At 33.0% G+C, this 16708-nt stretch overlaps 1 protein-coding gene across 1 annotated transcript; it reads right to left on the reverse strand.

The window, feature by feature from the left end:
• Window positions 1-1336: 1336 nt before the first annotated feature.
• On the reverse strand, window positions 1337-14451 carry LOC139505625 (zinc finger protein 385B-like). The gene is made up of 6 exons (XM_071295114.1): window positions 14220-14451; window positions 10964-11118; window positions 10339-10402; window positions 5541-6064; window positions 4938-5036; window positions 1337-1625 (listed from the first exon to the last, which is right to left on the reverse strand). The coding sequence occupies exons 2-6, from the start codon at window positions 11085-11087 to the stop codon at window positions 1519-1521; spliced, it is 918 nt and encodes a 305-aa protein (XP_071151215.1). The 5' UTR covers window positions 11088-11118; window positions 14220-14451; the 3' UTR covers window positions 1337-1518.
• Between the last annotated feature and the right edge of the window lie 2257 nt (window positions 14452-16708).

Genomic DNA, 16708 nt, shown 5'->3' on the forward strand with positions numbered 1-16708 from the left:
ACAAAGATGAAGACGTGGTAGAAATATACGACCGCAAAAATTTTGGGGTCTTATAAAAAGTTATATATTCAACATTCTTCCTGGCAACCAACTAGAGGATCTTAAGATCCTGTGTTACTGACCTGCATCTTCCACAATGGCAATTTTTTGGATACAAATCATCACAAAAGGGTAATAACTCTAAAAAGACATACTTCAAATAGGTGTTAACAAATACTGTAAATTCAATAATTATTGTGTACATTTATTATTGCAATTTTTTTCATTTACCACTGAAATTCATTTTCCATATTGAGAAACATCCTGTTTAATTCTTGTAAAAAATTTCAAAATGAGAGTTTAACTTATTGCTAAAACTCTCGCATTTTTCGCAATAAATTTTTAATTTACAGTAATATATAGGCAAAACTTATATTTTACCCTTATGTTCTACTTTGCAGCCATGTTGAACATGTTAGTTGTGTTTTGAACTAGATACCTTAATTATAATTGTGTCCAAGTTTGATTCAATTTGGGTAAGTAGTTTCAGAGGAAACAATTTTGTAAAAGTTAATGACGACACCAGACTGCAAGTGATGATAAAGCACACTTATCCTCTCTACTACCTCAGCTAAAATAAATCCAGGAATAGTATCCCAGTTTTTATCTATCCTTTTTGGGATCCTGCTAACATGTTCAACCCCGCCACATTATGTATATATATGCCTGTCCCAAGTCAAGAGCCTGTTATTCAGTGGTTGTCAATTGTTTATGTATTACCTTTTTGTTTTTCGTTCTTTTTTTTGTTCATAAATAAGGCTGTTAGTTTTCTTGTTTGAATTGTTTTACATTGTCTTTTCAGGGACTTTGATAGCGGACTATGTGGTATTGGCTTTGCTCATTGATGAAGGCCATACTGTTACCTATAGTTGTTAATTTGTGTGTCATTTTGGTCTCTTGTAGAGGGTTGTCTCATTTGTAATCATACCACATCTTCTTCTTTCTATATTAAACAATATACATTGTATACTTTAGAATACACCTTATCACTATTTGTCCGCCAGTATTGGACATCACAAAAGTTCCTGAAAAATTTTGATGTCATAATAGAAAATATCTGTTGCTACATTGGAAAAGAGTTTGTTGTAGGACATCAAAAGTTTAAGCAGACCGATTTCCTGGTCAAACGGCAGAAGCGTGACAGATTTCCAAATAGTGATAAGGTGTATTTCTAGTGACACTGAACAAAACATGTTGTCCCCTCTGAACATTACCTCATATGATTGTTACAAACAATTTATCTTGCATTTCAGCGTCCATTTATTATTGCGATGATATCATAAAGAAAAAATCACTATTTAACTGCATACATTAATGCAAGTTTTATTACTGCAAATCCTAATACTGTCACATTTTTCACATTAATAATTCCTGAATTTACAGTATCACATGAAATACTGTAATCTTATAGATCTAAATCTTTGTCTATACTAGTACTGCAAGAAGATAACATGAGTCTGGACTCTTAGGACTAAAATGTCAGACAGTGAGATCATTTTCTTGTGGACTGGTGTCCTCTGTTCCAGTTTGTGTTCCACCAGGTGTTATGGTCTTTGCTGCAGCCACTTTTTTCTGGTGTTTAGAACCTATCAAAATATGAATAACTGTATAAGTAAAAAGTAAAATTATAAAAATACTAAACTCTGAGGAAAATTCCAAACAGAAAGTCCCTAATCAAATGGCAAAATCAAAAGCTCAAACTCATCAAAGGAATGAACAACTGTCATATTCCTGACTTGGTACAGGCGTTTTCTGATGTAGAAAATGGTGGATCAAACCTGGTTTTATATATAAAGCTAGCTTACTCCTTCATCATTGTTCATTTAATTTCAAATAAATCAAATACAAAACTGTATTAAACATGCTAAAGTAAGATTAGAAACAGGATATAAAGATTTAATCACTGCAAGTGTGTTATGATATTTCTCCATAGAGACAGTTAAAAAATTTAATATTTACAGCAGATTTCATTGAGTATGTAGCCAAAGGTAGTATCTTTGGTTAGCTTGCTTGTTAGCTGAACCGTGAATTCATTATCAGGTCAGGTATACTACCCTTCTTTCGAAGTAGCCTAGTCCAACAGACAGATAGATTGGTTATCTGCCGGACTAGTCTACTCTTAAAGGAGGGTAGTTTACCTGACCTAACAATGACTTCACGGTTCAGCTAACAAGCAAGCTAACCAACGATATTACCTTTGGATACACACTCAATGAAATCTGCTGTAAAGGGTGATGCTTGCCAACCCTTTTAAATAATTAAAATTTCACTAACATAGAGAGTGGAGACATATCATAATATACAAGTTTTAGTGGTAGAATCTGTTTCTCTTATGATTTTTATTCTTTCTTTTCAAACATTTGCAGAACATTGTGATCTTTTATAAATGTGATTTCATCAGGCAAGGTCACAATAGGAAATTGAATTCAGAAGAAATTAAGAAAATCTAGCGTCATAATTAAATTTCGACCGATCATCATGATCATTTGCTGAGAAGATTTTGCACTAGTGATGAAAAACAATTTTCTCCCACCTCTTGGTAAATGTGAAAATAGCACATAAATTAGAGAAGAGTAAATCTAATTGTACATGTTCTTCTCAACTCAGACGCGGATCCAGAGGGGGGGTTCCAGGGGTTGGAACCCCCCCTTTTTTTGGACGATCAATGCATTTGAATGGGGACATGTAGTTGGAACCCCCCCCCCCTTTGTCCTGGGTTAGGAACCCCCCCTTTTTAAAATGGCTGGATCCGCCCCTGCACCTACTTTACAAATGTTGAAATTTAAAATCTATTCATTCAGAAAATGAACATATAAATGCACAAATGTATTCAACCTTTGTCAAACAGTTAGATTTTGGCTACTGTTAATTCTTAAAATTTTGCATGCATTTATTATTGCAAATTTTATAGAATGAACTGAAATGATAGATATATCATGTATATCATTGCGTTTTTTGCAGGGGAAAACTGGAAACAGTGTTATAGGTATCAGATAAAAGAATGAAAGTACTATAGCTCTTCAATTGTTTTTATACTACTACAGTCTTAAGCTTGGCTTTTAAATAATTCAGGAAAGGACTTTTGACATATACAATTTAAAGTGATGTTTCCATTTTGTAGATAACTCCTATAAGTTCTCTTTTGTGAATTCTTTGAGCTCAACATACATGTATCACCTGAGTTTCACTTGAACTTAAAAAAAACACAATTGGTGCCAACATGCAGAGAAGGGACCAGAACAACCCTGGTTTTAGGTTCATACTGTTTAATCTTAAAATTTTTGTATGGTATTTTGAATTGTGATTTGTTATAGTTTTTTTTTAATAATAACCACCAATAGGGTAATATCATTAGGGAGCTACCATTTGATTTTTATGGGGGGGCTAGGATGAAATTTGAAAAAAAGACAGGACAGGATTTTGAGTTAAAAAAAAATGCAGGATGAGTAAATTGGCAAAACAAAAAAGGCAGGATGACAATTGTTGTAAAAAAGTCAGGATAAGCTAAGAAAAAAAAAGGCAGGACCAAATAGACTGAAAAATAAAAAGGCAGGACAGAGATTACAACTAAAAAAAAAGGCAGGACACAATTTTTCATCCTAGCCCCCCCCCCCCCCCCCCCCCCCCTAATGAAAATCAAATGGTAGCTCCCTTATGTTATAAGAAGAAGTAATCAAATAAAATCGAGAATAGAAATGGGGGATATGTTCAAAAGACAACAACCCAACCGAAGAGCAGACAACAGCTGACATCCACCAATGGGTTTTCAACGCAGCAAGAAAATCATGCACCTGGAGGTGGTCCTCAGCTGGACCCTAAATAAAATTGTGTACTACAAAATATACTAGTTTAGTGCAAATGGACCTCACACTAAAATCCAAAACATATAAATGAACTAAAATTTAAAAAAACATACAAGAAAAACAATTAAAGGCTCCTGACTTGGAACAGGCAAAAAATGTGGTGGGGTTAAACATGATAAATTTTGACAGCACTGGAAACATCTTCGCTAGCCAAGGGTTACGATCCACTCCCGTTCTCTTCGCCCTTGGCGGATTGAGATAAAATTTCGGAGACACAAGGTAAGGATTTTTATTGGTTGCAGTCGAAACTCGCTGCATCCAATCAAAAAGCGCCTATAACATGATCACGTGTAAATGTAGAAAGTGTTTGTAAACAATTGCCACGTGTTTATTGTGCAACAAGTCTTTACATTCTATAAACATACGACTATATTTAGTGACAACTTGAGTGTTTTTTAAAATCAATTAGTAGAAGTTCCTGTGTATGTTTCATGCACAAATGCATGAATATTGACGTATATTTTCGTTTCCGGCTTTATCAAGTGTGTAGAATCTAGACGCTACCGCCTTTTTACATCCAAATTGAAGAGTTCAAGTGCTACCATTGGTCAAGAATAATGTATTCGGAATGGGCGTTACTCTAATTTTCCGATAGATGGCGCAACATTGTTTTCACAAATGTTGGCTTAATCTGTCAATGGTGAAGAGAACAGTAGCGGATCGTAACCCTTGGCTAGCGAAGATGCACTGGGAAAAGCATTTGCCATATATATCTAACAGAATCTAGATCGTTTCTTTTCAAACTGTTTCCTTACAAAATACCTGTTCCGGCATCTTTATCCAGGCCATAACAAATTCATTCTATATCTTAATCATGTTAATACAACAAAAGTCAAAATCAATGAAATGACAAAGAACAGTACAAAAATTACAAACAAGAAACCTAAAAGCTTAGCAACACAAAAACCACCATAGGGAAGATCTCAGGTGATCAGGAAGGGTAAGCAGATCCTACTCCACAATGTCTCACCTGTCATGTTGAATTTCATCATTTTCAGTCTACGTATATATATATGATATAGTGCAGTTCCTTACCAAATCTATGTTGTTCCAACTGCTCCAATGAATTCAGCAGCACATCACAAAATTGACAGGTAAATCCACTAGCTTGTAGTACTGATGGTGATACTTCACCTGAAATTGATTTACATTATTATCAACTAACATGACTTAATGAATTAACAAAAAAATTTATGTATTACTGCGTGTACTGTAAATTCAGAAAATATTGCAATGTTTTTATTATTGCCACAAATGTGATAGGGTTATAATCGCAATAATTTAAACTTGCATTTTGAAACTTTTCATATAAATTGAACAGGATTTTTCACAATATTGCAAAACTTAAAATCGGGTTTACATGTTTAAGTCCAAAATGACAAAAATCACTATAATAAATGCAAGCAATAATTTCTGAAATTACAGTTTTAAATATCAGTTTATCAACAGACGAACATAGTTTTCTTTATCCAATATCCAATAATAGGCATTACCATATTTTTTACACAGATAAATATTATCTAAATATGTTTTTAAATTTTAAATGTATGTAAAAACAAAGTAAACATCACTATCTCAAACAAGATTATCTATACAAATCCTTGGTTTTTAAAAGGGTAGATAATTCAGTTATATTACCCCCAGGTTTGATTTCTAATGCCAAGGTCCTCATTCTTTTAGCATGTTTCTTTCCATCATAATGTTGTCTTTCTTGTGATTCGGCATTGAATTCAATATCACATGCATCACATCTACTTATGTGTAACTTTCTCTTCAGCGGAAGGTTCCCTAGAGCATTATTCACCACTGCTTTCATCACCGGAGTGATTCCAAGAAGAGAATTAACCGTCTGCTGGTCTATTGCTCCTGTTTGTCCATTGTCTAGTGGTTCACTGAATCTTTTTCCTCTAATTGGTGCACACAGATGAGATGGAGGTTGTAGTGGTGCACACAGATTAGATGGAGGTTGTGGTGGTGCACCCATTGGCATCAGGTGAGGAGGGAGAGGTCTAGCTTGTGGCTTTATGTTAGATGCAGGAGATCCCCCCTGCGCTGCTGGCTGAGGTTGTTTTGGTGCACTCTGTGCCATCAGATGAACTGGGGGTGGAGGAGGAGGAGGGGGGAATAAAGGCTTGTTACTCAAGTCTATCTTCCAACATTCCCTATCACAGGAGTCAGTTTAGATGCAACGAAAGTTCCGTAGAGTTTAGGTTCAGCAGCAGGCAAGGCATCTTTCTCTGAAAATATATATTTATAATATAACTTTGGGTTTTTGTGTGGTTTTTTTCATGTCATCAATCTCGGCAAAAGAAGAACAATGGAAAATTCATGAAGACAGTTATGGCAAAATCTTAAGTCTATGCATATGGGATTCTGCAAAAAATATATATGACAGATTGTGTACTGTAGATTTATTTGTAGGTGCAAGGGCCAGGGCCTAATTTCCCCCGGGAGAATGTAAATCATCAATACTCATAAAACTGCATATCAAATGCTATTGACTTACTCGGGCATTGGTGCACTTTATTCTAACCTAGATACAAATTTTTACTTGTAAACAATGTAAAAATTTTGAAGCAAGCTAAAGTCTTGCATTTTCTACTTGTCTGTGCGAGACAAAAAATATATGGATAACATATAATAAAAGATAACTTCATGATCACTCTTATCTTTTAATCGTCCTGAAAATGCATGAAATATTTGCCATTGGAGTTAGGAAATCAACAATCAATCAACAATCAATCAATCTATAAATTTGAAAGCTTTTCTTTTTTTATCTCAAGCAATGGACTATTTCAAAACCTTTGAAAAAATTGCATTGAAACTGGAATTCTTTAAAAATCAAGAACATAATTACAGTACTGTAATATTCTTTTCTGTAAGTCATGTATTAAAGTGATTTAGATAAAATCAATATCTTTATTAAATACGGTAACTGTTAATTTGATTTAAGAAAGAATTCCAGCTTAATACTACAGAATACCAAAGGTTTTAAAAGAAATATTCCATTGCATACCATCAGACAGCTAAACACTTAGTTGATTCTGTATTCTATTGCCCTGAAATAAAATGTACAGGAACATATTTTATTATCTATTAAACTAAACTAGAGGCTCTAAAGAGCCTGTGTCGCTCACCTTGGTCTATGTGAATATTAAAGGAAGCAGATGGATTCATGACAAAATTACTGAACATTCTTGCTGCTTAAAATTATCTCTATCTATAATGAACTTGGCCCATTAGTTTCATTGGAAAATGTTAGTAAAAATTTACAAATTTTATGAAAATTGTTAAAAATTGACTATAAAGAACAATAACTCCTAAGGGGGTCAATTGACCATTTCAGTCATGTTGACTTATTTGTAAATCTTACTTTGCTGAACATTATTGTTGTTTACAGTTTATCTCTATCAATAATAATATTCAAGATAATGACCAAAAACAGCAAAATTTCCTTAAAATTACTAATTCAGGGGCAGCAACCCAACAACGGGTTGTCCGATTCATCTGAAAATTTCAGGGCAGATAAATGTTGACCTGATAAACAATTTTACCCCATGTCAGATTTGCTCTAAATGCTTTGGGTTTTGAGTTATAAGCCAAAAACTGCATTTTATCCCCATGTTCTATTTTTAGCCATGGCGGCCATCTTGGTTGGATGGCCGGGTCACTGGACACATTTTTCAAACCCTACTAACCCAAAAGATGATTGTGGCCAAGTTTGGATTAATTTGGCCAAGTAGTTTCAGAGGAGCAGATTTTTGTAAAAGATTACTAAGATTTACGAAAAATTGACTATAAAGGGCAATAACTCCTAAAGGGGTCAACTGACCATTTCAGTCATGCTGACTTATTTGTAAATCTTACTTTGCTGAACATTATTGTTGTTTACAGTTTATCTCTATCAATAATAATATTCAAGATAATGACCAAAAACAGCAAAATTTCCTTAAAATTACTAATTCAGGGCCAGCAACCCAACAACGGGTTGTCTGATTCATCTGAAAATTTCAGGGCATATAAATGTTGACCTAATAAACATTTTTACCCCATGTCAGATTTGCTCTAAATGCTTTGGGTTTTGAGTTATAAGCCAAAAACTGCATTTTACCCCATGTTCTATTTTTAGCCATGGCGGCCATCTTGGTGGGATGGCCCGGTCACCGGACACATTTTTCAATCTACTAACCCAAAAGATGATTGTGGCCAAGTTTGGATTAATTTGGCCAAGTAGTTTCAGAGGAGAAGATTTTTGTAAAAGATTACTAAGATTTACGAAAAATTGACTATAAAGGGCAATAACTCCTAAAGGGGTCAACTGACCATTTCAGTCATGTTGACTTATTTGTAAATCTTACTTTGCTGAACATTATTGCTGTTTATAGTTTATCTCTATCTATAATAATATTCAAGATAATAACCAAAAAGAGCAAAATTTCCTTAAAATTACTAATTCAGGGCCAGCAACCCAACAACGGGTTGTCTGATTCATCTGAAAATTTCAGGGCAGATAGATCTTGAACTGATAAACAATTTTACCCTGTCAGATTTGCTCTAAATGCTTTGGGTTTTGAGTTATAAGCCAAAAACTGCATTTTACCCCGTGTTCTATTTTTAGCCATGGCAGCCATCTTGGTTTGATGGCTGGGTCACCGGTCACATTTTTCAAACTACTAACCCAAAAGATGATTTTGGTCAAGTTTGGATTAATTTGGCCCAATAGTTTCAGAGGAGAAGATTTTTGTAAAATTTACTAAGATTTACGAAAAATGGTTAAAAATTGACTATAAAGGGCAATAACTCCTAAAGGGGTCAACTGACCATTTCAGTCATGTTGACTTATTTGTAAATCTTACTTTGCTGAACATTATTGCTGTTTACTGTTTATCTCTATCTATAATAATATTCAAGATAATAACCAAAAACAGCAAAATTTCCTTAAAATTACTAATTCAGGGGCAGCAACCCAACAACGGGTTATTCGATTCATCTGAAAATTTCAGGGCAGATAGATCTTCACCTGTTTAACAATTCTACCCCATGTCAGATTTGCTCTAAATGCTTTGGTTTTTGAGTTATAAGCCAAAAACTGCATTTTACCCCTATGTTCTATTTTTAGCCATGGCGGCCATCTTGGATGGTTGGCCGGGTCACCGGACACATTTTTTAAACTAGATACCCCAATGATGATTGTGGCCAAGTTTGGTTTAATTTGGCCAAGTAGTTTCAGAGGAGAAGATTTTTGTAAAAGTTAACGACGACGACGGACGACGGACGCCGGACGCCGGACGACGGACGCCGGACGCCAAGTGATGAGAAAAGCTCACTTGGCCTTTTAGGCCAGGTGAGCTAAAAATGCATTTAAAAATTCTCATTTTTTTCAGATATGGGCCTTTTCTGTTCAGTGTAAGCCAAGGTTCTGAGTTGAAGACTGAAATTTGACCTATAATGGTTTACTTCAATAAATTGTGACTTTGATGAAGAGTTGTCATTGGCACGCATACCAGATCTTCTTAAACATGTATCTACTCTCTATTGAAAGTTAACTTAACGATCTTCCGAGAACTCACCAGACCTGCATATTAACCAGAGAGCAGATAGATATTACCCAATACTTCACTTTATATGGTGAAATACTGTGCTTATGGATAATACACATGTACACAAATTGAAGTCCTGAAGTAAAATTTTACTCTTGATGAGTTAAAATGGCTTAAATTTCAAAATTAAATATACTTAAATTTGTAAAAGCAGTACTAGTATTACACCATATACAATTTAAAGCTTTTGGTAACATACATAGATTCTCAGGTCAATATTCAGTTCTAGTGTATTCTCAGGGAATTGTGGTACATGTACCAAAAGGTTACTTTACCATGTCTCTATGTCAGAAAACAATATAAATATCCCCTAATTATTTTACTATTTTCTTTGGTTGCACAATTTGTAATTTTGTAAATAATTTGTAATAATGCTAAAGGACATTTAGACTGGTAATTTTAAACAAAACAAAAATTGTCAGGAAATTCCACTTTTAAGTTATATTATATCAAAGTGCCAGCTCTATTGATAAGAATGGGTATAAAAATTCTTGTCTTTCATTCTTTAAGTAAAGGCAATTTCAAATACAATGTATAGTATAACTGACTTTAAGAGCCCTAATTTCTAATATCAAAATCGCTACATCAGTATTTTAGACTTTCTATTTTTTTTAATCACTGTAAATATAAACACATGATAAAACATTAAAGAATATGATGAATAAGTTCCTAATCAGAGAAAAGTTGAAGAGTTTTTCCTGCAAACTATTGAAATAACCTTGCATTGAAGTAAAATGCAGAAAAGTCAGCATGAAACTATCTAAGAATTGGATTACAATTTCAAACATTTTATTTTCCTTAAAGCAAGCTTTCCATTGAAACTCTAACACACTAACACCATCAACCTTATAAACACCATTACAGACGCAATGTCAATCTTTGTATTCTGCAAGTAATATTCTGTAAAATCAAAAATTAATGCGATGTTTTTATTATTGCAAAAAATGTGACAGGGTTATAATCCTAATACTTTTAAACCACATTTCAATTTTTTTATATATACATGTACTGTATGGATTAAACAGGATTTTTCTCAATAACGCAAAAATTTAAAATCGAATTTTGACAAAATTGCAATAATAAATGCATGTAACGATTTCTGAATTTACAATAAACAGGCTATTATCTGAACTTGGAATTATTTTTAATTATGGAATTTGCATAATTTCTTGAGCTTGAAAGTTTTAATAAATTCCATGTTGATCATGTTGATTTGGCATTATTATGTTTTGAGGGGTTCATATAAATTTCCATACAACATGTACAATGTATTTTGTATAGATAGTGTTGTTTCTTCTTTGAATAGAAAGTGTTGTGCACAGCACAGAACATTAGAGTACAGAATAAACATGGAATATTTCAAAAATTTCAAGCACAAGAAATTATGTAAATTCCATAATTAAAAATAATTTCAAGTTCAAAAAATAGACTGTTAATAATTGTTTAGGCTTAAATTCATACCTGGAGCCAATCCAATGCCTTTTTCTTTCAGTTTCTTGAGGTGCTTAGCACCAGCCCTGTGTTGAGCTAGCTGCTCCTGGGAATTTAAATTAACATTACAAGGCAGGCACTGAAATCCTGGCATCTTTATAAAATCAAAGGGTCAAAGAAATCCACTACAAATACAAGAAATACAATCATGAGTATTGACAATACAATATTGAAAAAGACACATGTATTATAATTAAAGACATATAAAAGTAAAACAGCTTGACAATTTTCAACAGAGACTGAGCTCTGCTAACATATATCTAGCCTACAATATGTACATGTAAATGTAGGTCCTGTAGCAGCAAGCACAATTTTTTACATTACTTTAAATCTTGAGTTATCTTTTATCTGGATCTAAAGGCTCAGAAAATTTTCTTTTCTGAGTTCTGACAAAAAAATGGCATTTACATCGCTGTTAAAAGGTAGTTGGAAGCTGACACAGAGAGAAAATTTATATGATCATTATATACAAATATTCTAAGTACAAATGTACATGTATTTGAAAACAGTAAGTTGCATTGGCATATAATGTTTCATGGGCTATCCTTTTCATGCATGTGTATGTGGTAAAACCTGCAAAAATTAGTTTCTTAATGATCTATTTTATGTACATGTTGGAGACTTGGTTTAACATGTTAACTAGTCTAATTTACCAAATAATATAGGTTGTTTTTTGTTTATTTTTTGTTTTTTGTTCTTGGTGTCTTAATATACATTGGAGTTATCTCTCCTGTACCAGCTTTTTTTTTATTAATCATAAAATAATGTTTAATGATTGTCTTTGTCTTAAATGATGTATGCATGTTTGTATTTTATTTTCTTGTTTGTAAATGTAATTGATATTCCCTTACGCACCCTTTAATTTGGAAAATAAATGATTTGAATTGATTTTTTAACTAATAACTGTACATGTAGATCTTTCATTGTTTCACAAGGGCTTGTATCATAGGTATTTTTGGGAAGGAAATATATGCCAGCCTACTGCTATGTATTTCACATTGCAGCCTTATCACCTACAATGTATTTAAATTCCTTTTTAATTTAAACTTATTAGTCACAGGTATTTGGGGCATGTAACCCCTTGTTTTGCTGTACTGTAAGCTAATATTTCTTTAGGGACAAAACTTAAAGGGAGCCCAATCACCCATGTCTCCTAGATTTTGAGCTGGGCCCCTAATCTTTCTGGTAAATTTCAGTTGAACATATAGAAACTAATTATGTAATATCTGGTCTGGGCTCCCAGCTTGAAGTTCCCTTGGAAGTTTAGTCCCTGTTCTTTACCTTGGGTTCGTGTAGATAGTTATTTAAAGTTACTGTAATCGACTAGTAGTGACTCGTTTTAAAATGTCTAGATATGTTGTAGAAAATGTTTAGTATGGGGAAAAAAGACTTCAGTAGGCCCAAAAAAAGGCATGCCCCAAATACCTGTGGTAAAGACATAAGGCCAACTAAAATTAATTAGTAGATTTTCATCCAAATTTTTGAAAAAAATGGGGCGGGTGGGAGGATTTTATTTTTTAAATTTTATTTCATAAGAAACCCTCTAGTGACGAATTCTTTATACCGCAGGGGTATAAACAAGTGTAAAATAAGCTAATATATCATGAATATTGTATATACATGTATATATATATAAGGAATCGTTCATAAATTTTCAAACTCTTTAAAAATAAATATCTCTGATAGGCAACCACAATTGACTGTTTTACATGTAATTGCTACTTTAAAAACCTATCTATAGTAAACATCAAAAACATGGAGAAAATTAATGCTCTCTTCAGTTTGACTATTCCTACACCAAATTTATTTTGCTTTCTAAGCGATGGTTTGAAGTTCCCATAAAATTAAGTAAACTTGTACAAATATATGCAATACAAGTATTATGAGTACAGAATTAAATGAAAACTCCAACAATGTTGAAAGCAATAGGGTTGGTGCTAAAGAAAGATGCAAATACAATTATGATGTAAAACATGAACTGAACTAAAAAGAAGTTGTTGTTTAATGACTATATTGAGGGTATTGGGACAGAGGGTGTTTGCTGTTTGTCAACAAAAAACAACAGCCATGGGTATTAAAGTCTAAGGAATTGCTATAATATTAATGTTTGTCGACCCTTGTTTTAGCTCAATATACGGTCATCAATCTAACAAGTTCGTGCTGGTGTCAATTCCTTATAATTTCTATAATCCTGACATGTTTTTTGTACCAATGTGTTCAACGATTCTTGCGCTTTCGATATCGTAGAATTAATAGTCCAAATTTCCTGACACAAAGTCATTGTATAAATGATCATAAATAAAAAAAAAAAACGGTTTTCTAATGTGACATATCGCGATTTGCATTCTTGGACACAGCGTTCAACTCGTATAAACCTGAATATTTCATGCCCTTCTCGAAAACTATATCTAATCTCGGTACATGATGTTGACATCATAGAGCTGCAGAATATGTCGACTTAATCATTTTCGTTAGATAACTCGAAGAAATACAAAACCGAAATATGAAACAGGAAGTTTTGAATGAAACGAACATATCGATGTTTACCGGTAACAGACATGAACAAAATCCGTAAATCGTAATTTTTCCAAAATAAAAAAAATCGGGGCGGGACGATTTCAGAGGGGCGGGCGGGGATGAAAATCTATCAATTAATTTTAATTGGCCTAACGTAGCTGCAGAACTGTATAACTAGATCTTTGATAGCTGCGGAAACATATCTCTACAGTTCTGCTGCTAGATCTTTGACTAGTCCAAATAATTATGACGTCTTGAGAGGCTATTATATTCATTTCATTTGATGTTGTTGTAAGGCGTCAATGCAAAAAAATATAATAGACATTCAAGAGGTCATCAATATTTAAGACTATAACTTGACATGTCATGTGAGTTGATAGAGGGGGGATAGGACCTTTATCAGGATTCCGGGATCGGTGTTTTTAAGCTTGGTATTTCGGGATTGACCATCAGGATCCGGGAATTCTTTTTTTCAAATTTCAGGACCTCAGGATTTCTTGTTTTTAAGCCCGGGATTTCGGGATCAGGTGTTTTTTTTACCCAGGATTTCAGGATCAGGACCCCCCTCTTGATACATGTACAGTGACTGGTCTGGTAGAAGTTATTACAAGTATCCTGTCCAAATCTACCCCTTAGCATGTATCTTCGCGAGAAGCTCTACTGCGATAGTCGATTTTAACATACACCCAAGGATTTGTATTGTTCTTACTAGGCAAATCCTTGAAATTCCGTTATTCAGTTATTGGCATAGATTTTCCAACTCCTGTGGTTTCTTTTAAGTATGACAATCGCTATTAAAAGATCAATCCTTTAATTGCTTACGTAAACATCCGTTTTATGAAATATGATTGTTCATGTATGTCAATTTATTGAGTATCAAGAGACTTTTGGTGTGGTCCTTTTTGATTTTTGCATGGTCTAGGAGCTCAATCCGAAATTGTGTCCGGTTTTAGTTTTTATGTTTTACAATAAAGTGTTCATTTACAAAAACTGTCAATAAAGTGCTAATTTCATTTTTTTTTATTACTTTTTTTAAACTGAAAAAAAAAAACTTATTCTTCAATTCGTGCATATAATAACCAATATATCATATATTTTGTAATACAAAATCCTGATTTCAATTTTTTGGGGATCGATGAATATTTAACGTGAGGGTACCCAAATTGAACACATCTCAGAGGTTTTTTTTTAATATTAACAGCGCGTATACTAACATCTGAGATTCTAAAAGCAGATACAATAACAACCACCAAGTATTTACATAAGCTTCACAATATGATATGGATTCAAAATTAAATTGGTGAAACCATATAGTAAATAATGATACATCTACAAGCCTGAAGCTTAAATAAACGGTATGCCTCCTGACTTCCAGGGATGGGGTAATTAAAAATGTAATGGTAATTAAGTGTAATGCATTACAATTTTCCATGTAATTGAATGTAATGTGTAATTGAGCATTTTTTTAATTACATGTAATGGTAATTTAATTAATTACATTGAAAAATGCATGTAATGCTCAATTACTTTTGAATTACATTTCAATTACATGTACTTTTATGGTGTTACAGTTAACGATTTGTGTTTTTGTAATATAAATTGTAAAATTATATATATTTTTCAAAAATTAATATCAATGCTTTTTAATATATGAAGTCTGTAATTTTTTCTGAAGTTTTTATATATTTTATTTGACCTACAGATTTTTTTTAATAGTCTTATAATTTAAAAAATGTGATAATCATATATATTAGGGTTGTTCAGTTTTTAAGAAAGATCTTTAACTAGTTAAATAGATTGATAAGTAATAAACACCTTGTTAAACACAAACAATGAAATGTGTCACTGTGAAACATCTTTCTGGGACAGTTCATTTAGAAATCACTGCTTCAGTTGCTTTTTCTTTATAGCATTTTCTTATACCTTCCCAGAATCACTGGGGTAAAACTGATATCCGTAACTGCAGTTACGTATATCCCAAGATGGCAGACGATGTTTCAGGTAAATATTTCTTTTGTCGATTTTGTAATAAATATGCATCATTTTTGGGTATTTTATGTCTTTTTAAACGTATTACTAAATTTGAAATGGAGCTACTGCCGTTTTTTTTCATAGTTCTGTCGTTTGAGACAGAAATCAGCAATCCAAAAAAACGCGATGATAAGGGTAACTGAAAAAATGGATAACCGTAACTGTGATAAACGTTTAGAAAAGGATATCCGTAACTGTATCTATAAGCTTGTTTCTACGTTGTTCATTATCCTCGATTAAATGGTTCGGAAAATCAATTTTTGGAAATAAAACTGTCATAAAATCGTCAAAAAATAAACAAATATCGGAAACGGAAAAAATGTATACTCACAATAATATCACAATGTTAGAAAATACCAATTCAAGGACTTACAATCCAAATGCATTCGAAAAAATAACGTGAAATCTGATATATTTTACTAACTTATTGACAGGCCTTTAATTGGTCTCGACACATCCGTGTTCATCGCTTCATTATAAGCGATTTGTGTAATATTTGTTGCCAACCAAACCTTATTTGATCAAGCTATGGCAGAGCAACAGACTGAAGACTGGCGGCAAGCGTTAAATTTTACAAACAAAACAAAATATAGTTGCACATAACGGCTACATCTACATATATTACATATATAACAATATCTGCTAAAAAATAGGAAGGCAAAATGCCCTTTTGAAATATAGATAAATGGACGACATAAAAGCATTTTTTATGTTTTTTTTTCAGATGAATTTATGTGTTACGTCTGTAACAGAACATCTTCAGTTGCTCAGGATATTCTAGAACATACAATAAGAAACCATGCTGGACCTAGCAATTTTAGTGTCAGATTGAAAGTGCTGGATGAATCCACTGGACGTCAGGCATACAGAATCTCTCCACTATGGCATTAAGATTTCAGAAATTAAAAGAAAGATAGACGATGGATGTAAACCGTACATCGATATTCATCAGAAAAAGATAAGCTATAAAAGACCATCAAAACAAAAAGAATCAATATCAGAGCAAAGAGAAGAAGTAACGAACGAAACAGAGTCACAGACGACGAACAGCGATTTTTTTCAGCTGCTTCCAGAAGTTTTAGAGAATCTTTCTAAGATTGGAAGACTAGAAGATTTTTATAGTGTTCTCTCCGCCATTTCAAATGGAACTCTACTTGAAAATATTGC

This window comes from Mytilus edulis, unplaced genomic scaffold, assembly GCF_963676685.1.
Source record: "Mytilus edulis unplaced genomic scaffold, xbMytEdul2.2 SCAFFOLD_1263, whole genome shotgun sequence".
NCBI classification, from domain to species: domain Eukaryota; kingdom Metazoa; phylum Mollusca; class Bivalvia; order Mytilida; family Mytilidae; genus Mytilus; species Mytilus edulis.